The sequence below is a fragment of the Alexandromys fortis genome, unplaced genomic scaffold (genome assembly GCF_014885135.2).
Source record: "Alexandromys fortis isolate MF-2015 unplaced genomic scaffold, M_Fortis_MF-2015_v1.1 scaffold_34, whole genome shotgun sequence".
NCBI lineage: Eukaryota > Metazoa > Chordata > Mammalia > Rodentia > Cricetidae > Alexandromys > Alexandromys fortis.
The window spans coordinates 7,570,910-7,594,416 of NW_026067933.1; the positions used below are offsets into that span (position 1 = coordinate 7,570,910).

Sequence of the window (23,507 nt, forward strand, 5' to 3'; positions counted from 1 at the left end):
GTTCAGAACCTTGTCTTTATGGCTACTGAATATTCTGAGACTGTTCAGGAAAGTTATTCAAAGCTCTCCGCACATCTCTGTGCATCTCCAAACATTCTGTTTGCCCAGTAAAGTCCTGCTTATGCTTATGTTTGTCCTGGTGGAACAGTTCATTGCAGGCATTCACTCTTCAAACATCTCAGCATCGAGGTGTACATGGCAGCCCTGGGGATGACCACGTTTCCTTTGATTCACCATGGTGGCAGCTCTGTCTGCTCACCTCTTCGGTTTCCTGAGCTGAAAGCAGTACCAGGCTTCTCTGTTTACCTGTCCATTTTTCATACTCCACGAGTTCAAATTACCAGCACAGCTCTAGGTTTTATGTCTTAGTAAATTAACTTTGGTTATTTGCTTCCTCACTTACTCCTTGCGTCCTGTCCTTGTGTCTTCTCATCTGCCCTTTGGATGCAGTCTGGACTCTGTTGCCGTCTCCACTTTCTTTATGTGGCCATGGGTAGGACCTACCTAACAGCTAAATATGGTGATACTTATTTCATACCCATTTATGGCTAAATATAGCTTACTCGCTTCCTATCCATTTATGGCTCTGTCACCCTCGAGTAGGATTTCCTAAAGCAATGGTTAAGCACCTTCTCACTGGCCTCAGACTGCAAGCATATGTCACCTTTCCTGGTGGGTGCTGTATGTGACCCACATGCCTGACCAACCTCTCCCTGGCTTCACAGCTACTGTCCCCATAGTCTCAAGTGCCATCTTCATAAATCCTGACCTTTGTTGCCTCAAAAATATCTGGGTAGACATTTCAGACTCAGAAGTTCCCAAGGCACCTACCTGCTCACGTTTTGCTTACTTAGTTTGTGCTGTAATTGTTTGCATGTATTTCTCCCTTCTTAATCCGCTAGGCACATTTCTTCTTCGTCTGTGTGTACTGTTTCTAGCAGGGAATCTGGTTCAGAAGCAGTTTCCTGAACCAATGAGTGACTGAAAAAAAGAAGTCCTCTTAGAGCATTGTTTCCTTGCTCTCTTCCTTTCCGATATCTCTCTCCCATGCATCCATCAGCTTTTCAAACAGAGCTGATCATAGCATTTTTCTCCCTGCACATAGTCCCGTGACTACAGAGGAGAACCCACGCTGCTTAGCGCGCAGCCTTATAGCTGCCCTCTGACAATTCTGTTTTAACCAGTTCACACCTACGTCTACCTACTTGCTTATGCCAGCGTGTCTATCTTAATAGCTTCTGCCTCCCCTGCCTGCAGGGTAGTGGGCACACCCACACCCAAAGACTGTTCTCAGCACTTAGCTGGGCATTATCTGTGCAATTGTAAACCTTCTCTCTCTCTCTCTCTCTCTCTCTCTCTCTCTCTCTCTCTCTCTCTCTCTCTCTCTCTCTCTCTCCCTCTCCCTTCCTTCCTTCCTTCCTTTCCTTTTTTTTCCTCCCTGCCTCCTTCCTTCCTTTCTTTTTTTCTTTCTCTCTTCCCCTCTGACCCTTCACAAGTTCCGCGTCTCTGCCAGGAGTTTGATTTTTATCTCTAACACTTTGAACTTGGGGTTTGTATGCTATCTCCTTGGCACTGGTCCCTTGCTTCTGAGCGCTCCTTAAATGATGGTGGAAGATATTTCTCATCATCCTTGCATCTCTTCTGTTCATTCTCTGTGATCATGAATCCCTACATTTTGCTCTGGGCTCATGGTCAGAAATGAAGATTCCGTTCTGACAAATGGAATGTGGGTGCAAATGAAGCCCAAGATACCAGGGTGTAGATCTCTGTGATAGCAGATGCATCTCCAGAAGACTCCAGTTTAAACTCGTTTGTCTAGTCACCTGGGTCGGGCATGCTGCTCACTGCGACCTACTTCCAGAAACTCTATCACAGCATGCCTCCTTTTCATTCCGCCCCTCATGGATAGATGGAAAGGTAGACATTTTCTCCATGTTTTCTTTCTTCCTACTTTTCTGTAAAGTGAAAATTCCCTGCTGTCTCAGGTATAGCTCTCTTGCTGTGTTTTAAGCAGTGGAAGCTTTATGAAGTGGGACCTAGTTAGGGATCCTCTGGACATACAGGATTATTGTTTTGAAGGGGATATTGGGACCCTGACCCGTTCTGTTTCTTTCCTGTGCTCCCCAGTCAGCATACGATTTTCAGTTTTGCTCTCCCTTCTGCCGCTGCCATTTTCAGCCACCTAATGAAAAGCCCAAAGCAACACAAGCAACTGACCAAGAATGGGAATTTCTGAAACTGATTGCAAGCAAGCATTTGTTCTTTTTAAGTGTTTCTGTTGGGCATTTGTTGCAGCAATCTACCATGCCAGCCCTTACTTCTTACTTTTCTCTATATGTAACATAAAAGGAATTGTCTGTATCTGTGCATTGTGTGTGTAGGTATGTTCATGTGCGTGAGTGTGGATCCATACATGACATTAATGCATGCAGGCATCAAAGGCCAACTTCAGGAGTTGGTCGTAGCCTTCTGCCTTTTTAGAGATACTCTCTTACTAGTCACTGCCTACACCAGTTTGACTGAGATGCCAGTGAGTGCCAGGCTCTGCCTCCCTCCTTACTGTAGGAGTGCTGGGATGCATACTCCCATATCCAGCTTTAGATGGGTCTTCGAGATCTAAAAGGCCCTCATACTTGCTAGGAACGTTCTTTATTGCTGAGATATTTCCCAGCCCCGTATCAAACTCTTTATGGCTCTTTTTACCTCTCCATAATACATGGAACTGGTTCCTTATTTATCCTCAGAACCTGCAACCTTAATATAGTGCCTGGCATAGCACTTCATATGTGTGTATTTTAATATTTATATTAACAATATGTCAACCACACACCACATAACAATATTTCAGTCATTGGTTCATAAAATACATGATGACAGCAATAAAATTATTCTACCTAGTGACATTCAGCCACCTCAGTATATGAAAGTGCAGTCTGGGATGTTTGGGTGGCATGAAGGATCTAACAATAATACATTTTTCAGAAAATTGCATGATTCGTGACTATTCTTGCAAAGTGTAAGGAACTGCCTAGACATTAGCATGTGTTCAAATGTTATATAGTAGCTGTAGTTGTTGGGAAGGACCTTCTGAGTCAGTCTTCATGTAGTTTGTGTTTCCCATAAGGCCTGAGCACCAGCACAAGATTGGGCATGTAGCAGTGTTTGAATGCCTATCCTCATGAACACATCCTCCAAGCTCCTTAAAGAAAAAGGCAGCACTGGTTATAGCACATCTCCCCGCCCTACCTGCACATCATGCCAACTAGAAACAACCCACTTTGAAGGTCAGGAATCAAAGAAACTTACTTTGAGAGACTTGAACATTTCTATCATTTAAAAAAAGTAATTTAAGCCGGGCGATGGTGGCGCACACCTTTAATCCCAGCACTCGGGAGGCAGAGGCAGGCGGATCTCTGTGAGTTCGAGACCAGCCTGGTCTACAGAGCTAGTTCCAGGACAGGCTCCAAAGCCACAGAGAAACCCTGTCTCGAAAAACCAAAAAAAAAAAAAAAAAAAAAAAAAAGTAATTTAAAGGTTACATCACCTAAATTATCTTTAGACTAGTATTTGCTCTGTGCACTGATACCTTATCAACTAGCCAACTAGGATGTTTTCTAACTGACAATGACTGTAATAAATTACAGCTGCCAATAAACACGGGAAGCTTGGTTCATACCGAGCATCAAAGGACTTTGCAACTTTTGTTTGAGTCATGTGGCAGTCCTACCCAAGACATTATTTGAAACACATAAGGAAGTTAAAGCAGGAATGCTATAAAGGCCATGTGATGTTTTAAATATGATTGTATCCATTAGCACGATTCAAATCCTGGTCTGCTTCAGCTTTTGCTATCTTCGCCACAAGTACTAACTACAGAATAATTGTGGTTTAAAAAAAAAAAACCTATGGTGATCCTGGACTTTGCAAAATTTTGTTCCCATTTTGTATTCTGTTTGAGTAATGTCTCAGCTCGTATTATCTTAGTTTCTTATTGGCTGTCCTATTCACTTAACTGGCTTTATAGTAGTTTTATAAACTACTATAGTTTATAAACTATAAACTATAGTTTATAGTAGTCTTTTATAAACAATAACTCAATAACTAGTTTATAAAATAGGTGTTCCTCTCAGCTAATTTAGCTTAGTGGTTTTCTAAGGCTGATCCGTCGACCCATGACAGCCAGACTTTGATGATATGGCCCCTCCATCCTAAGCCAGAGCCAGCAGAGAGAAGCGAATGCCCCCAGTATATTTCTTTGAAGACAAGCAGAATTTCTTCACTTAGGGGTCTCCTAACAGAGCTCCTCCAGTTTGTAGGTCCCGCCTTGCATCCCATGAACACCCAAAAGGACCCTCTGTGTCACCTCTGCCCTCAGATCAGCAAGGCTTCTGGTCACATTTCATGTTAATTGGTAGTTCCAACTTCCTTTTTGCTTTTCTTGCTGGTTCCTAGAAATTCCCTGAATTCGTGCACTCATTATTGTATTGAAAAGTGAACTTTGGAGGCAACAGGAAGCAACTGGAACTCGCACATGCTCCTCCTAGGAGTGTGAGTCGGTACAGCCACTGTGAGCAGTGCTTGCAGTGTGTCCTAACACAGCACAGACGCTTGACCTGTTCTGCAGCAGCCCGCTGCTAGTGCATACACCCTCAGCTGTGCACCCTCAACTGGGACACTCCCCGGAAAGTCCAAGGCAGACCCCAAATGTGCATCAACAGGGATGGAATGAATCATTTGTTGCATGTTTATGTCCAGGAATACCACACTCTAGTGCTTTTTAAAGTCAAGTTCAATTATGACTAGTAATATACGGATGAATATTAGAAGTTATTTTGAATAAAAGAAGCTAAATGTAAAAGTGTGCCTGCAGCCATTTATGCCGAGTTTAAGGATAAGCTGGAGCAATCACTAATGGTAAAAATCAGAAGATAGTTATGGACGTGGGGTAGCTAAAGGTTGAGAAGGAGCATGCAGCGGCAAAAGGTTCCTTTCAAATTAGATTCACTTTGTGGCCATGTTTCCACAGTACACAGCAGTGTGTTCTTTGTGGGAATGTTGTATTGCAAGGAGACCATTTTAATACTATTAGGAAGGGAAAATGTTTTTACAAAACAAAAAAAATATAAGTCCTACGCCAAGAGTAGAGAAGGCTTTGATGAATGTCTGATTGGCGTTGCTGCAGAGTGATTGGATGTGCACTGCCTGACAGACTATGAGATCCAAGGGCTGGGGGTGGGGAAGATGCTTGCTGCCCTATGCAAGCCCAAGACTTCATCCTCAGTACTGCAGGAGGAAGAGAAAGTGGGAAAACTTCACAGGTACAGATATTTCAGTTCCTGTAACTCAGACATGCAGAGTCATCTCAGGTATATCTAAATGAGTGTGTGTGTGTGTCTGTCTGTCTGTCTGCCCATCTTGTTTGTCTATATACTTTTCTGTTTGCTTGCCTGCCTTTGGGAGGAATATTAGGAAGAACAATGCCTAGTTTGCCTTCCACTTTCTGGCCCACGCGGTGTTCTCATTATTCTTATAGAAAATAATAATACCCTACCAGGAGGCAATAAGAAGCAGCCAACCGAAGCAAAAGTCTTTCTGTTTTGTATTGCCAAGTGTTATGAGAGGGCTATGGTCTGCTGAAGTGATTTCATTCTTTATTCTACTCTGTAAAACAACTGCTCAGTGAGCACGCATGCGTGTGTGTGGCAGTCAGAGGACAGCTTTGAGAGCGGATTCTCTAATTCTACCAGGAAAGTGTTGAGGATGGAACCCATATCAACAAGCTTGGCAGTGGTGCCTCAACTGGCTGAGCCATCTTCACTTCCATTTTTGATTCATTTGTGTTTGTTTTTCTTTTGTTCTTTTCTCTCTGGCTGTCTCTCTGCATAGCTGAGGATGGCTTATACCGTGAAGTGTAAGGGCAAGACCACATCAAGCCGTATATATCCCAGGCAGGTCCCAAACTCTTAACGCTCCTGTCTCCACCTCCAAGTATGGGTATTACAGGATGTGCCACCAGGCCCAGCCTCTGACATGAATTTTTGATCAGCTAGCCACAGGCGACTGACTTTCTCTCTTGGGTTTTGCACTCACGTTCATTGACTTGGGCATGGCTATAACAGTGCTCTTGTCTTTACAGAACTGCCTAGAAATCTTGTGTAGGCATGGAGGACTGGAGCCGGAAAGGAGAGACAAGTGCAACCGGACTGTGCACGATGTTGCCACTGATGACTGCAAGCATTTGCTGGAGAATCTGAGTGAGTGATATTCCAGCCTGGTCATGCTTGCACACCGCGGGGGCCTCTAGCGCGCTGAAAGAGATGTCGGCGCAGCTCTAAGGAACTCACCCTCTGAGCCTTAGTTAGAGCAGAAACACTTTTGATTATGTCGTCACTTTTTCCCTCAAGTTTACAGAAGTCCTGTGCCGTACAAATAGTGCTTGCTCTTTCTTAGATTTTATTGGCTAACCCAAGAGAACGACCTAAATGATTGCCACACACCCCCCTCCCCAAGATTCTCTGGAGACTTTAGACTGCCGGGTGAGGAATCCTTGCTGTGAGCTCTGCATCAGCTGGTCCAATGATCCTGGCAAGAGGGTCGCCTCCCAACACTTGGTTACCTACCAGTGTTTGCAGATAACTGATTTCTCCCATGGGTCCCCTCCAGCTCTCCAAGTACATGATCTTCAGTACATTTTAAGGAAAGCTCCCTTATAGGCTTATGAATATGGAATACCAGATCATAGAAAATATTGTAACACATCTATTATCTCTCAACCCGGCCATTAAGTCAGTTGTTTCAATAATTATTCTTTAGGATAAGCAAAATTTTCACATCTAAAATAATGCTCTCATCTCTAATAATACACTCAGATGTGGAGTCATTCCCTCCCTTGCTGCTTTCTTCCTCTGTCCCTCTGACCCTCCTTCCCTTCCTTCATTTCTCCTTTTCTTCCCTGCAGAGCGTCTCTATGTAGCATTCCCTCCCCTGAAACTCAGTGTGTATACCAGACTACCTTCAGACTCAGTGATCTTCCTGCCTCCACCTCCAGAGTGGTAATAGGTGTCAGCCATCAGAGCTATGTGTGATGTGTATCCCAGATCCCAGCCCTGCCCCTGAACCCTTCTCCCAACTTAATAACCTGCATGGTGTAATTTGTGCTGCCCGCGTGTACACAGGCATGTGACATCACCGGACCATGTCTGACCTACCAGAGACCAACCACATCCTTAAAGAAAACTGACTTTCCCTCCTGAAGCAACATGCAACTTCCCAAAGCTCCTCAGCTAAGGATGGGTGCCCATAAGCCCCTCCCCCATAGATGATGGACTGTTGACTGGCTTGCATTTGTGTGGGTCTTACCCAGGCAGCCACTGTGAATTCATGAGTGTGGCAGTCCTGTCATGTACAGAAGACCCTTTTGCTGTGGTCCTCCTTGACCTTCGACTTCTGGATCTTATATTTTCCTTCTTTCTTCCATGGGTCTGAAAAGAAGTATGACCAAAAAAAAAAGTCCCATTATGATTAAGCACTCTGAAGAGAATCATTCTTTTGACTTTGACCAGGAGTGAGTTCTGCATTGACTTGTGCTGACCTCTGCATAAAGAAAATTCTCCAGTGTGGTCTGAGATACACACTAATTTGTGAATATAGAGATAAATATTTCAAGGTCCATTTAGCAAAATAATAGGTTCACTCCTGGAGACTATGAGTTTCCTAAGCCTTCTTGGTCAGATTTATAGCACCGGCCATATATTTTCTCCTGTGGAATGGGCTCTATATCAGAAAGTAATTTGATACCAAAGCTCTTCAGCTAGGGGTGGGTACCCATAAGTCCCTCCTCCACAGATGATGGACTGTTGACTGGCTTGCTCTTGTGCAGGTCTTATCTAGACAGCCACAGTGACTATGAAGTCATAGGGGTATTCAAAATAGGCATTGCCTATATTGCACCCAATAAATGTATTGTCTCAGTTTGACTATTATTGTAGCTAGCAGATTTGGGAAGAGAGTCTGTATGAGGAATTATCTAGATCAAGTTGGACTATGTGCATGCCTGTGTAGGGGGATTGTCTTGATTGTTAGTTGATATTAGATGACCCAACCCATTGTGGGCAGCACTATTCTCTAGGCAGAAGGTCCTGAACAACATAAGGAAGGAAAACTCTAGCTAGAGCAAAAATGAAAAACAAACAAGGATCTGTGCATTTATTATTTTTTTTATTCTTGACTGTGGATGTTAGTTTGAGTTTCTATGTCGACTTTTCAGAGAATAAGAAGTATAATATGGAATTGTAAATCAGAAAACCATTTCCTCCCCTTGTTGTCACAGCAACAGAAATGAAGCTAAACACTCGTCATAAGGACTTCTCATATCTAGATAACAGCAGATGGTATGAGTGGTAGCTTTCACCAGCTACTCTTTTGAGAATAGAGTGTACAGAGTCATGTACAAAATCAAGGACGGCTGTCAAAACATAAATCTTTCAGTAGAACGGTAAAAATCATGGGTCATATTGATGATTATAGCAGCTGGGCCCATGAGAAAAAGCATGGGATGCAAAGATGCAGAATGAAGGGTCATACGTACACCCTGATGAACAAGATGTAGAGTAGAAAAGAGGGAAATGATGGCTCCTTCTAAGGGATCTGCCTGAGCAGCTGCAGGATGCAGTTGTCACCACCCATCCAGGGAAGGCTATCAACGGTGAAGCTGATTTGGCTAATGAAGACCAGGAGATGTTTGGAGCATGAGGTTGAGATATCTATGTCCAGTCAGCAGAACTCACGGGGAAAGTATGACCTAGATATGGGTGACAGTCAGCAAGTCTGTCAGAGGTATTTAAAGTTATAGGCCTGAGATGAGCAAGGTCACTGGGGGAATGGCACAGAAGACAGAAGACAGTTGGGAAACAGTCTGTCATTAGAAAGCCTTGACAAAACAGAGGAGCCTGCGGAGGAGCACCAAGCCCGGACACCTCTGTGCGGATCAGAGGCCACTGCCAACCAGAAAGGAAAGTAATGGTAAATAAGTGGAAAAGCCATTTCAGAAAGGAAAATGACACGTTTGGTTTTATATTTGAATTATTATATTCAGATTAAGATTTTACTTGCTTGTATGATTTTTAATTAAAGATTTTCACACAGGCCTCCAATGTGTTTTGATCGTATTTATCGCCACTCCCAACTTACCCTGGGTAGCCGCTCTCATATACCCTTCCCAACTTTCTTTTCTTTTCTTTTTTTAATAACACACCAAATCTAGGTAGCGCTGGCCTTATAGGCATGTGTATTCAGTCGTCCCCTGAAACATTTGATTTTAGAACAAAAGTGTATTTCACAAGTCTTCACCTTGTGTGAAAGTGTTTAGTAAGCTTCTGTTCGTTGAATTTTGTGCATTCTTAATAAAACAAAATATAACCTTGCTATGTCCTCTATGACTTCAGTCCTTGAGCAACTCAACATATGTAGGAAGTCAACTCAAGGTAGTATCTGTGGAGAGACGATTACATTTTTTATAATGTAAAATTATACATTAAAATTATATACAGTTGCTTTATTTATACCTCATTAGGTAAACATTTTTAAGCAATTTCATTGAATATCTCTAAAGTTTTCCACTTTGTTTTTATACTAGAAGTATTTCTATTTCAATAGTGTATTGAATATTTAAATAAAATGCATTAATTATCATGATGAGAACATCAGACATAGAAGATTTAGGAACAAGCACTAGTGATTTTTTGAGTAAACATCATTGAGTTCTTGAGAACAGAAGTGCATGGGTACCAACTCCAGGCATTTGGTATATTCAGCCTGGGAAGATCACATGCAGCCTCTGCTGTTGGGGTGAGAGGCGAGCTGAGAGGGGAATGCTCGCTCACTGGGCACTAAGAGTCACAGTTCCTGCTGTGACATTGAACACTTACCTCTCACTGGTGTTCATTGTGTAACACCATGTCGAATTCACTGCAGACCGTACTAACATAAATTAATTTATTCTCATGACGATTCTCTGTGTATTTTCCGCATTTTGTGGAAGAAATTGAGGGACAGCAAGACCAGAGACATTTACCAAGCTCACAGAGCTAAGAGAGAGCTGAGTCTGAGGCTCAGACCCAGGGCTGTGTGACTCTCAGGGGACTCTCGTAAGCCTACTGACCTTTGGAACTGTATCATAACTTGTCTATGACATTGTTTATAAAGATAAGGACAGTATAGAGAACTCTAGATGAAAGGTTTCTGATCTTGCTGAGTTTTTTAATAGCCTGAGAATCTTTCTGAAGGAAAAAAAATCAATAAAATCGAAAAGACTGAACTACAGAAATGATAAATAGTCCACTCTGTGTGCTCCCAAAGAAACCGTGGTGAGCCTGGGAGACCAGTATCTGCTCCAGTACAAGAAGGCTCAGTTTAACGTTGATAAGATAGCCGTCCTTTGATGCACTTTTAAAACCTTCATATCTGCTTATTTTATTTGGTAGCGTTGCTTGGTTTTTTTTCTATAAAGACTGTTTATAAACTTCCGTCTCTTTCTTCTTCGAACAGATGCTCTCAAGATACCTTTAAGAATTTCTGTGGGTGAAATTCAGCCAAGCAACAATTGTTCTGACGACTTCGAATGTGAACACACAATATGTGCTTTAAATATCCGCAAACAGACATCTTGGGATGATTTTTCCAAAGCGGTGACTCAAGCTCTGACAAATCATTTCCAAGCCATCTCTTCTGATGGATGGTGGAGTCTGGAAGATGGGACGTTTAATAACACGACCGACTCCTGCATCGGTCTCGGCCCCAGCAGTATACAATCCATCATGCTAGGTATAAACAGCCTTGAAGTGAAAAGAAAGTTAAGCGTCTGGGTTTATTTATGCTTGTGGGCTTCGTAACCTTACAGTTCACTGATAAAATACATTCCAGGCTGGGCTTGTGGCAGCTGCCAGTATTGAAAACCTTGAGCCTTCACAACGAGCTGTTACATAATGTAGCCTGCTAATATAAAAATACTTTGATGTCTCAAATAATGTTAGGGAATAAATAACTTGAAAGCCTTTGATGGAACTTTGTCATTACTCTTGTGTTTGAGGTAAGTGCAAGAAATTAAGCTCACTACAGATGCTTGCTTATCTACAGTTGCTGAACATAACTCCAGATTTGCTCTCAGACCGTGACAGTTGCATTGTGCTATGCTAGCGCCTTACCGCCATGACAAGGGTCCGGTGCAGTCTCAAAGAGAAAGACATCCTTTAATGAAGATTCTAAGCTCCCACATGGGATGGGTCAGAGTGGTAACTGCTTATTCCTACTTGACAGGCATGACAAGTTAAAAAGACGAAGTCTGTTTTCTGAGCACAGTAAGTGCTCACAAAACATCTCTTGCCCATGGCTGGCTTCTTTCTCCTTTGATCCAAATTAACATCAATGAGAAATACACTTTCCAAGATTTGTACTCACCACTTTATGAAGAGTCCACACCAAAGCCACACTGCACAACTAACTAGGTATTGGGGGGCTTGCCAAAAGGCACAAGACTAATGAGCAAAGAAGCCAGGATTCACATCACAGGCTCTCTGAGAGGGAAGCGTGCCCATCCAACCATACCATGTTTAAAAAGAACGGTCAAAGTGAAGGAAAGGCAATTTTTTACTATTGCTTTTATGTATCTGCTTAAAACATGGTGGGCTTTTTGATGTTAGCTCGTAAACGCAGGGTTACATTAAAATATATTCCCCCTAGCTTGAGAGCATGATAGTTAAAATATTGTTATGGAATTATCATTGTGTAATTTTAAAATTCCATTAAGAAGATAAAGCATGAGTGATTCTCAGGGAACACATTATGTCCCCCCTCCCAGCAGTTTGGGGCAGAGAAGGCTCTATGCCGAAGTCTGACACGTAAAGACAGGAAGGGGGTGTTCTGGGAGAAGTGTCCCTGCAGCTGCTGTTGTCTGGCTAATCTGGAAACTGGTAACAGTGAATGGACATTCCCAGCAGCCAATGAGTGTGCCTCTGAACTGTGGGTGCCAGGGGTGCAGAATGTTCCTCCTTATCACAGAGATGATCACAGAGTTGTAGCGTGCCTAAGGAAAATTTCAGTTCCAAAAGTCACTGAGTTCTGTGACTTAGCTTAGTGCCTTTCTATAGCCAGTTTATAGTCGATGTTATTTTTAGCGTTCCAAGAGAATTTTCTGAGGCCACGATATAGGAAGTTGAGGTCAACTGAGATGCAGAGGGTTGTACAGGTGTTGAGGTCATACTGAGATAACCTTAAATAGATGGACTGGGATTCTGAAACAACACCAAAAAGTTCTGGAAATCTCTGGGGAACAGATGATGAAGGATCAGATGTTCTCCAATGTCCCCGGACTTCGTGAAGCAGGCAGTGGTTTAAGAATATGAGAATTTTGAGAACATAATCTTGGAAATAATCTGGCTTGTTAGATTTTCTATAAACTACTGTTTTGAGAAGTCCATAGAGTTAACACCTTTCCCTTTAACCTTTAACAAAAAATGTCGTTGTGGAGTGAATTCCCCTTTAGATGACCTTTGACCTCAGAAGCTCTAGATTCTTTAGCATCTCACAGAGGATAACGTGTTTGCCATTTTGGAAGCATCACTTGGGCTCTCCTTGACGTTCTATTTCCCTGTATTCAACTAGGAAATATGCCATGGGCAAGTGGCCAGAGCTTCCCCCAGCCACCCTGGGACTTGATGAAGAAGAAGAAGGTAGACCAGGTCACCGTGCTTTTGTCAGGTAACGAATGAGATTGCAAACCAGAGTGATGCTGGAGGGTGTGTGCCTCCCTCACAGCTGGCTCTCGGACCAGCTCCTGACCCTCAGGGATGCTGCTCTCGTGCTCCTAACAGTGCTCCTGTGACCCCCACAGTGAGCTGCTTAGAGACTTCTGAAATAACTGATTAAGGGGAGGGGAGATTTCGGAGTCTTCTTTCTGTCACCCTTGGTGTCTGCCTGGCTCACAGATTCCTGCGGCATTCATTGTGTCCCTCATTAGAAACAACCTAAAGGCAACCTGGCAGAGCGCTAGGAGTGACAGACTGTGAAAACAGGGATGTCTGCTGTTACTGTCGATGGTGGCCTATGCCTGGTCTGATTATTATAATGGCACACATTAATATTGAGAAAGCATCTACTATTTTGTATTTATGACGTATTACAAATTTAGTGCCACTCAGTGGTCTTAGCAGTCCACTAAGGTGTATTTCTGCTTACTTCTAATTTATATATAGTACTGAGTCTCAGACTGATTTTCTTCTGTATTGCCCAGTTATTAGTATATGATATATTTTCTGTTTATCAGCCCTGAATTCTAAAAGGCTGCTGGTTTCTTCATGTATTTCCCACACATAGGAATGGACTTTTGAAAAAATAAGTGTTGACTAAAAGTTTTTTATGTAAATTATATTTTGGCAACTTTATTTCAGTTCAACCAATGTGCTGAGAGAAATGGTAGAACTTGGAGTAGGGACAAAACCTAAAGTGAGATCCTGAACTTGTACATTAACATTAGGCAAGGCTGAAGGTTTGCAAAGACATGTTATCTGTGACAACTTTTTCTAATAAACAGTGATGCACAGAGCCCAGGAGCCAGCGGGCACAGCTCCGGGGTTGCAGCTGGGCTCTGGAGGGCCTAGCTATAATGGCTAAAATAGTCAGTGGGCTTTCTTGGGGGAGACAAGATTTAACTGTGGAGCTGTGGTTCCCAGGGGTACTAGCTGTTTAGTAAAGAGTTAACAGGTATCAAGGTCACTCTGATGCTTCTTGGCGGAATGTCACTCCTATAAGTCCACAAGTGTCCTGTTTCTTTGATGCTAGCTTGCATGGTGTCTTGATTATCTCTGTTTAAAAAGCAAAGGCCAATTTCTTTTCTCTGTGTATATTTCTCATAGGTCCCCAAGAAGGCTGCCTCAGTAGTGTGACTTATGCATCCATGATCCCACTTCAAATGCTGCAGAACTACCTCAGGCTGGTAGGTTGGCACTGCCATCATCACTATTGCGACATCCATCAGGTGGTCCATGTAGATAAGAGTGAGCCTCCTCCACCATGCATTCTGGGGTTATTATGTTATTTTCCCCAACACCCTTCTCCCTGGTAGACTATCCATCAGTGGCCTGGATTTCTGTCACTAGGATCCAGGTGTCCATTTCTTTGACCCAGAGAGACAACCAGTAATTCCTAAAGTGTTTTAACTTGGGTAGGAATGTATTACCTACCCCTTACCAAAGATGTGTCATCAAATCATAGACATAGAAAGGAGTAAATGTGTATATCAAGATAACTTACTATAAGCTTTTATAATTTAGCATTGAATAAATAAGTTCACACCAGTTGGAATATTGATTTGGCCTCCTTTCCCTTTTTTCCAGAAACCAAATAATTAGAGCTTAGACAAGACTGAAGTTTTTTGTTGTTTTTTTTTTTTTTTTTTTTTTTTTTTTTTCTTTCACACACCTAACTTGCAGCAGGTGAGAGGTCTGGGAGGGGAAACAGCCAAGATGATAGCTCCAAGGTCCCACCATATCCTCATGTTGCCAGCATTTAGGTCATGCCCCTACTGAGCTGGTAAGTGTGTCCTGTTGTGTGTAACCGGGTTCCCTGTTGAAACTAGGCAGTGTGTTACTAACAGGAGGAAGAGAAATGTGATCGTCAAGGAGGGCCGTAGATTTAGAGAGAAAACAGCCAAGCATATATTGAGCCCCTCCTCTCAAATGACTGACTTGTGTCAGTTGACATAAAACATTCATTACACACTTCACAGATGTAGATAGAATGGCAAGTTTTATTGATTCATAATATCCCTGCAAGACTGATAGTTACCTCCATTTTAAATGAGTAAGGCGGAGAGAGGTTGAGCCATACACATAGAGGGCAAAGCAATACACATAGGCACTGATGGAACCCAGATTCTGGAGGTGCCGGAGTGAGGTCTACTGAAATGAATATGAATAGGTAAGATAATAATAGAAGCTCTACTAGTTAAAAATAGTTTGCCTGAACTCTTTGCACAAGCTGCTTCCATTAGATGTGAGTGAATGTTTTTGTGAAGCCATACATTGATAAAGCCAGGCTCGTAGTCTGGGCCCACCTTGTACAGCAGGCAGCTCAGGCTTAAGCAGACCCAGACCCATCACTTTTCTCTCCTCGCTTTTGTTTGTCCCCACTCCCACCCCCCCCCACACACACACACCCTGGCAAAATATCAAATGAGCCCAAGAGAAAGAGCTCCAGCTTTTTCCTGTACGTGAAAGAAAGCTGAGGGTGTCGACCCCTGATTGCTAAAAATATAATCCGCAGGCTGCAAGTACAGCCTCCTCCATCCCCCTCCCAACATCTCTGTAGGAAGCATGGTTTTAACCAAGGGCTGAATTGTTCCCATCTAAAACTATGACAAATTTAAATATCCTGAAAAGCCTTATGTCTTCGTTAGGGCTGCTGTTGCTGTGATGAAACACTGTGACCGAAAGCAATTTAAGGAGGAAAGGGGGATATTTTACTCGGTTTCATATAATAGTTCATCATCAAAAGCAGTGAGGGCAGGAGCCAGAAGGCAGGAGCTGTTGCAGTGGCCATGCAGGAACGATGCTTACTGGCCTGCTCAGCCTGCTTTCCTTTAGAACCCCAGAGGATCAGCCCAGGAACGGCCCCACCCACAATGGGTTGGGCACTCCCCCAAGAATTGCTAATTAAGAAAATGCCTTACAGGCATGCCTACAGCCTCCATCTTTTGGAAGCATTTACTTAATTGACGTCCCCTCCTCTCAAATGACTGACTTGTGTCAGTTGACATAAAACTAGCCACTATGCTTTATTTTGCAACACTTTATTCCATTAACTAGATAAACACAAGTGAGCTGACAGGGAGGATGGTTTTGTAAACACAGCAGAGCTAAAGCTAAGGCAAGAGAACTGCTATAAATTCAAGGGCAGCCTAGTTTACAAAGGTGAGACCTTATTACAAAACAGAAAAACAGGGGCTGGAGAGATGGCTCAGCGGTTGAGAGCATTGCCTGCTCTTCAAGAGGACCTGAGTTCAATTCCCAGCAACCACATGGTGGTTCACAGCCATCTGTAATGAAATCTGGCGCCCTCTTCTGGCCTACAGGCATACATGCAGGAAGAATGCTGTATACATACTAAATAAATAAAGCTTAAAAAAAATTAAAAAAAAACAGAAAAACAAAACAACAGAAAACAGAGAACTGCTTTATTTGACATTAATGAATAAATACTGGCTTTTATAATTTCAGTCCACTAATATGTATACTGTGTGACTTTGCTCATATGAATTGTAATTTCTCTTATGCTCCCTTTATGTCTTTGTATCTGTTCTATAAAAAGGGACCTCAGAAAATGGTCCCAAATTGTAAAACACAAAGGAATCCAGCTTTGTTTTTCTCTTTAACATCTCAAATGCCATTTGTACAGACTTCTAGATCATTACATACATTCTCACTCCTTTGGTAGGTCTTCTCACATTTCAAGTATTACCAATTATTGGTACTAGTTTTTAATCTTTCTCAAATAATATACGCATCCACTATTTCAAATCCGCACAACATATACCTGGGGGTGAATTCTGAGCCTGGTGAGAAAAGTTCAGTGGAAGTTTCTGAAGGGGATGAAGTTGACGGTGACCACCATACATGCCTATACGACAGTAAATGATGCCTTTGAAACTGTATGTCAGAAGAGGCCAAATTGAAATTCCTAGCTGAAATGACAGCTATCCCAGTTTTGTTGGCAGAGTAAAGTCCTTTTGTTTTTCCATTCTCTTTTGTGTTTAATGTCTCAACATAGTTGGCCTGAAACTGTCTCTAGGCTGCAGCTCTTACTCAGGCTGTCTATGACAAGGGGAACACCAAACAAAAGTTGCGGTTTTATTGCCACAAAATACCACAAATTTGAAGCCGCACCTCAGTTGCCACAGAGACAGTCGTGGAGACCACAGATCTTGTATCAACCCCCATTCTGTGGAGAAACACTGTAGAGAGGGGGGAATGGCAGAATGGATGGGCCATTATCCAGGTTGCTCATCTCCAGAATCTCTACGCGCACACAAAGTCCTGATTGACATGTGATCCAAAGATGCAAGAGTAAAGAGTAAAACGGATTACTAGAAATCATGATAATGAGGCCAGTATTCCTTTACTAATAAGCAAAAGTACTGCACCAGAGCAGAATAATGTTGTTGACTACGACTTGGGCTATAGTTTTAGAAGCTGAATTTTATTTCATTTTTTCAAACAGATTTCCTTTCAGCACAAAAACCTTCCTCCCGCCAGTGCCATCCCAAACAGTTAGCTCACTTCTCACTCTTTCCAGCTGCAGAGCCCTCTGCTGGCAGCATGAAGCATGAACCGCGACTTGACATTACACCTAAGAGTCTGACATTTGGAGAAATCCGAGATGATAACTTTAAAATGAGTGAATAGCTTTTTATGACCAAGTTTTTCATATGTATAGCAATCCCAATGGATCAACTATAATTTTCTTGGATAACTAATTTTTGTTTAAGATTGTAAATGATAATCAATATACCCATACATTATTTGATCCAAGAAAAAAAAATCAACAAAAGAATTGATAGTACCCAAAATGAGAAGAGATTATTACTGGAATGTATGTGTTAAAATACAAACGTTGGGAGTTCCGTGCATCTGTTTTCTCTTTACCTACAAAGTAAACGTGTTTGTTTATCTTCTATTGTACTTCATGGGGATATCAGCGAGTTTAAAACAAGGAGTGTTTTGCTAGTTAAAGGCCCTTTCAATAAATTCTGAATTGCTTCCTGTCCCTTGCTCCCTAGAAACGAGTATGTGAGAACAGATGAGGTGTTGATGTTGAAGATAGCTTATCTCTGAGGCTAGATCTTTTGCTGCTTTATGAGTTCAGAATCAGCCTGCAGGAAGTGTAGACAGCTTGACAGGAGAGTCGTAATGAATAGAACACTCTTGTTTTCAGAGGTAAAACAAGATTAAATTCCAAGGCCAGTTGAAAATCTCAGGGGTAGAATGTTCAGTAAATCTGGAAATCTGTATCACATTTCGCTGGTGTGAAACAATCCATTCCTTGTGAAAGAATTTCTGTCCGGCAATTCATAGTGCTTTGGGATTAATTTGGAGAGCTGAGAGTTCTGGTTTAGAATTGCACCTGGCTAGCAATTTCTAGTCCACAGTTTTCCACTAAGGTGATTTTTGAAAAGTGATAAAAAAAAAACTCAGAAAAACAGAACTGAGGTCTCTATTATACCAGGTTTTCTTTTTCTTTTGGGTCACCAACCAGCTCCCAAATCATGACACAGAGACTTCTTATTAGTTCTGAATGCTTGGCCTAGCTTAGGCTCACTCCTGGCTAGCACTCTTAACTTAAATTAACCATTTCTCTCCGTCTACCTTTTCCTTGAGGCTTTTTACTTTTCTTTCCTTCTGTATACCTTACTTTTACTGCTTCTTGTGTCTGTCTATTTGGTTTCTGCCCCGAATATGTCTCTCTCCTCCCTCTTCTCACCTTCTCTCCTCTTGTTCATATTTTAAGCCTAGATTTCTCCTCCTACATATTATCTCTGTCTGCCAGACCCGCCTATTCTTTCTCTGCCTAGTTATTGGCCATTCAGCTTTTTATTAAACCAATCAGGTGCTTTAGGTAGGCGAGGCGAAGAAAATGGAACACATCTTTACATGAACAAAAGTCTCTATACGTAAAGCCTAACACACCTTTGCTCAGTTGCAGCATAAACAAATACGACACATCTTTACATAAATATTCTGCGGTACTCTGTTAGCAAGAATCCAAGACTTCCCTGCTGCCTTTAGAGTATTCGGCTCACTTCTGAGGCCTCCCTGAAATCAGAAAACACTGTCACCCCTTTCTTGTTCCCAGTCCCCAGTTCTCTGTTCCCAGCGATTAAAGCAACTGCAAGATTGACACCAGTGAAAACATGAGGAGCTAGGCTCAGCTTTTGCTGCACCGTGAAGTCTCCTCTACTATGTCAGTGTGAATCCTTTCATAGCCGTTAGGAAATTTAGAGACACCTGAGCATGAGGTTGATGAAGATTGGTGAGACCGTGTTGAGTCCTGAGAGGTGCATCACTCACGAGCACTTCTGCGGGGCTGGAGACAAACAGCATGAGCTTTAGTTCATCCTCCTGTGCTTCTCTGTCTTGTTGGGCAGCGGATCCTGCAGTCATTGCTGGACCCTATAATTAGCAAATTACAGACAGGAGCCTAAGGGGCCTCAACTAGCAAAGTGAATCCAGTCATGGCACCCACCTCCTGCCTTTTGTAGCAATTTCTCCCATAGTTGTAGAGCATGTAAACAATGATAAAGTGTCACTGCTATCTCTGTAGCAGAATATTTATCATTCTGAATATGCTGCATTGACAAATGTCATAGACTAGGTGGCTTACAACAGATTCTTGTAGTCACACTCTAGATAAGAGCACCAGCAGAGACAGTGGGGTGAGAATTTCCTGGTCCTAGGTAGTGTCTTCTTACTGTGTCCTAATATGGCAGGAGGGGCAAAGGGTTTTGCTCTGCTAATTTGCACTGATACCTCGTGTCCTAACTAAGATTACTATTGCTGTGATGAGCCACCATGACCTAAACAAGTTTAGGAGGAAACGTTTATTTTGCTTACACTTCATAACACCGTTCATCAGTGAAGGAGGTCAGGGCAAGAGCTCAAACAGGGCAGGAACCTGGAGTCAGGCGCTGATGTGTGGAGGCCATGGAGGATGCTGCTTACTGGCATGTTCATTGTGACTTGTTCAGTCTGCTTTCTTAAAAAAACCCAAGACCCCCAGCCCAGGGATAGTACCACCTACAATCATTCAACTGTTAAGAAAATGTTCTACATGGTTGCCTATAGCCTGATCTTACAGAGACATTTTCTCCATTGAAGTTCCCTCCTCTCAGATGACTCTAGCTTGTCTCAAGTTTGACATAAAATTAACCAGCCCACCTCTTAAAGCATCACTTCCTACTTTTCACACTAGATCCAGTTAGCATTTCTACATAGGAATATGAGGGGGCAAGATCTTAGCCACTGAAAAACCAGGCTAAAAGTATGGCCCGCTCTCCAGAATGCAAAGAGATAGAAACCGAAATCAATTCAAGAAAATTAGTAAAACCTGGCCGAGAGTGATAAAGAACAGCACTGGAAAGAAGTTGGACAAGCTAAGGAACTAGTCGAGGAAGTGAAAATGCTGCAGCGTAGTGAGTCTGTACCCAAGTCAGCAAAGAGGAAAACCGAGGTAGTGAATATCCAGTGTTGTAGGAGACTAACTCAGGGAGCTCTCAGCGAGCTAACCTGAAGGTTAGAGGCACAGGGATAAGACACGATGAGAGATGTCCTCACGAAGAGCAGAGAGAAGTATTGCTGGTGTTCCTTAGAGATATAGAAAGCCAGTAGGTATTATCAAAAACATAATGGAAGAAAAACTTCCTAAGCCATAGATAGATGATAGATAGATAGATAGATAGATAGATAGATAGATAGATACATACATACATACATACATACATACATACATACATTCATACATACATACATAGATGCATAGATAGGTACATAGATACATAGATAGATAGAAGATCCCACTGTGTAGATTCTACTTAAGATGGAGAGAAACAGGTCATAACTAAACAAATCTTATCAACATTTTTAATATAATCCCATACACTCTTCAGGATTCCTAGTCACAAATACAAGTGAGAACAGTTATACCTCAGTAATATTCTTTGACTATGAGTATTTCCAGGGTTCTTACAGTACTGTAACACCTCAGCCTCGGAAATGAACCTCAGCTGTGCTTCCTAGAATGGTCTCTCGTGTTTCTGGAGAAGTCCCTGCCTTAGTCTTGGTCCTTGTCTGCATGTCTTCTGTTAGCCTGATTGGCCACCAAGACCATAGAAATCAGCCTTGCCAGTGCTGTGTTCATCCTATGGTTTTTAGATCCTTACACCCCCTTGGCAGTTATAGCCACCATTGTGCCTTAAGTGAGGCTTAGCAAGTTCTTACTAAAGGCTTACCCATAGCAGAATAATATTTAACTTCAGAGAAAATTTACTCATGGCTAGCAGAAACATTGTCTTTCATACTGTAGCACCCATTCCCAAGCTTGCCAATAAGGGGACTCTGAAGAATGACCTTTTTATCCTGTAGGGTGACACCTTGCAGATGCATCCCCATACCCTGAACATATTGTGTAGCTTCTGTGAGCATGTCCTAGTTTCCTGGGGAGGGGAGGCACAGTTCAAGTTTTAAAAGACTTCACATGCCTAGTAAATACTGCTAAACTTAAATAGCTTTATTCTTTTGGATGCCTAAGGATTATTGGGAATTCTGTCTTTGGGTACCACTTTTTCCCTTGTCAAACTAGCATCTTCACCTGGGCTTCTTCTTGGTCTGGAACAGGTTGAGCAATATCATAATGTCATTTTCCATGGCCCGGAAGGAAGTTTGCAAGACTACATAGCACACCAGCTTGCCCTCTGCATGAAGGTATTGTGTATTTTCAAGCGATTTCATTTTCTTGAAGACTGGGAAGAATATAGAGTTGATGTCCCTGCTTTGTCATCACAGCACAGACAGATGGCTGCAGGATTCCCCTGCGAAATAGTGAGAGCCGAGGTGGATCCAGGCTTCTCCAAGGAGCAGCTAGTAGACGTGTTCATCAGTAGCGGTAAGGCCTTTCAGAGAGCTGGTGTGATCTTCGCTGAGCCATTCTGGGGAAATCTTTATAGTCGTGATGCTTTTTCCTTTCTTCCCGTTGATTAAATTAAAACTTGACATGAAAATTGGGAGCCCAAGTGAACAATTAAACAGTATTTCTGTCAATGCCACTGTGCTAATTGGTCATCTTGAGTTTACTTCTTTATTTTTGTAAACCACTGGCTGTTCTAACATATGATGTGGCTGTCTACAGTAGTATAGCAAGAGAAGAAGTAATGGAAGCAGCTCCCCTTAGTAGGATTGCATATTGCATTTTGACATCACCTAGAATTGCTGCTGCAAGGTGATACAGCAAAAGAGATTGATGTGTAGTAAACTTTGCCATTCACACATTTCTGCAGTGCTGTATTCATCATCCTCATACATGGAGTGAACTTCTGCCTGACCATTGGTGTGCCATTGATTAGCATTTTTTAAATACATTACACGCACCAGTTAACTCATAGGATCTCTACAACAGTGCTCCGCGAGTAGTTCTCACTGTATCTGTTCCCACAAATAGGGTATCAGAACCACATGTAAACATTTAGGATGAATTATCCATGAGGCCTTTCACCGCTTGACACCCCAAGTTCACGACAGATGCGGTCAACGTAATCCCCGCATGGCACAGCTGTGAGGCATAGCTGAAATGGGCTCAAGCTCAGTGCCAAGGCAGGCTAGCCACAGGCATGACTGGGGGAGGAACTGTGAGATTCAGAGAGGAGAAGTTGGGACATTGTGCTTATGAATAGAGAGGGCTCTTCCTTGTCTTTGGAGCTGTGTTACCCCATGGCTCAGGACTCAACTATAGACCAAGCTTAGGAGGATAGAAACCACCTTCGGTTTTTAAGTCGTGAAATAAAGTTAAAAACAAATTTGGAGACCAACTAAGGCTTCTCTCAGCCTCAAAGAACCCTTTGGAAGTAGGAAAATCTCCTAGAATCTTAGTGTCTGTCAGCTGCGATCTCCTAGAATCTTAGTATCTATCCGCTGCACCAGAAACCAGGAAATAGATACAGGACACTATTTTCTTACATACTATTTCAATCATAGATAATATTTGTTAGTTTCTACTCTCGCATGCCCTATACTAAAATTATCTTTGTAACTGATCATTCAGTGTCCCTGTTGTAGCACTTGAGATGATGTTGTAGGTTCTCTCCGGGGATTCAATGGCAATAACAAATACAGAAAGAGTTTCTGTATTTGGTTTAGCGATCTATAAGGATCAACAGTTTTCTCCAATTTTTAATAGCAAAGTAAAGATCAAAATGGTGATGTTTGTCTGCTATGCCTTTGACTACAGTGACTGTCAGCAACACAAGTACTTTGGGTTCCTCTGTGGCCTTTCTCTCCTGGCTCTAAGTTCTGCCAAATCTGCTCCTGCTACTGCTGCTGCTGTTCTCTGTACCCCTCCCTGCCCCATCATCTCTTGCTCAAGTGGCTCTGAGGCCTCATTAGCCCTCTTCATTTTCTTTGCTGCTGCTTCATCACGTCCTCCTCAGAGGATCACTCTAGGAGACAAAAACTTTCATTAGTTCTTCCTGGTATTACACTCTAAAGACTCAAGAATAGAAATTGAAATTCTTAGAATGCTATGTCAAGAACGTTGTGTCTGGCTTGTCATCTTATGCCTGTTTCTCTAGATGCTTACAACTCCCTTCCCCCTGCTCATTCTTTCAATAGGACCCACTGCGTTTGACTAATGGCCAGTAAGGAGGTGGTGTGGAATGCACCTCAGTGGAGTAGGTGGGGCTACCATGACTTATG

At 42.4% G+C, this 23,507-nt stretch overlaps 1 protein-coding gene across 3 annotated transcripts in view; it reads left to right on the plus strand.

Annotated features, from left to right (window-relative positions):
* Cttnbp2 (cortactin binding protein 2) overlaps positions 1-23,507 on the plus strand; it is a 157,687-nt gene that overhangs the window by 104,206 nt on the left and 29,974 nt on the right. For all 3 annotated transcript variants that reach the window (XM_050145890.1, XM_050145891.1, XM_050145892.1), the window contains 6 exons: positions 6,137-6,254; positions 10,546-10,821; positions 12,658-12,753; positions 13,908-13,987; positions 21,438-21,524; positions 21,606-21,705. In XM_050145890.1, the coding sequence (XP_050001847.1) occupies positions 6,137-6,254; positions 10,546-10,821; positions 12,658-12,753; positions 13,908-13,987; positions 21,438-21,524; positions 21,606-21,705 (757 nt within the window). The remainder of the gene's footprint in view (positions 1-6,136; positions 6,255-10,545; positions 10,822-12,657; positions 12,754-13,907; positions 13,988-21,437; positions 21,525-21,605; positions 21,706-23,507) is intronic.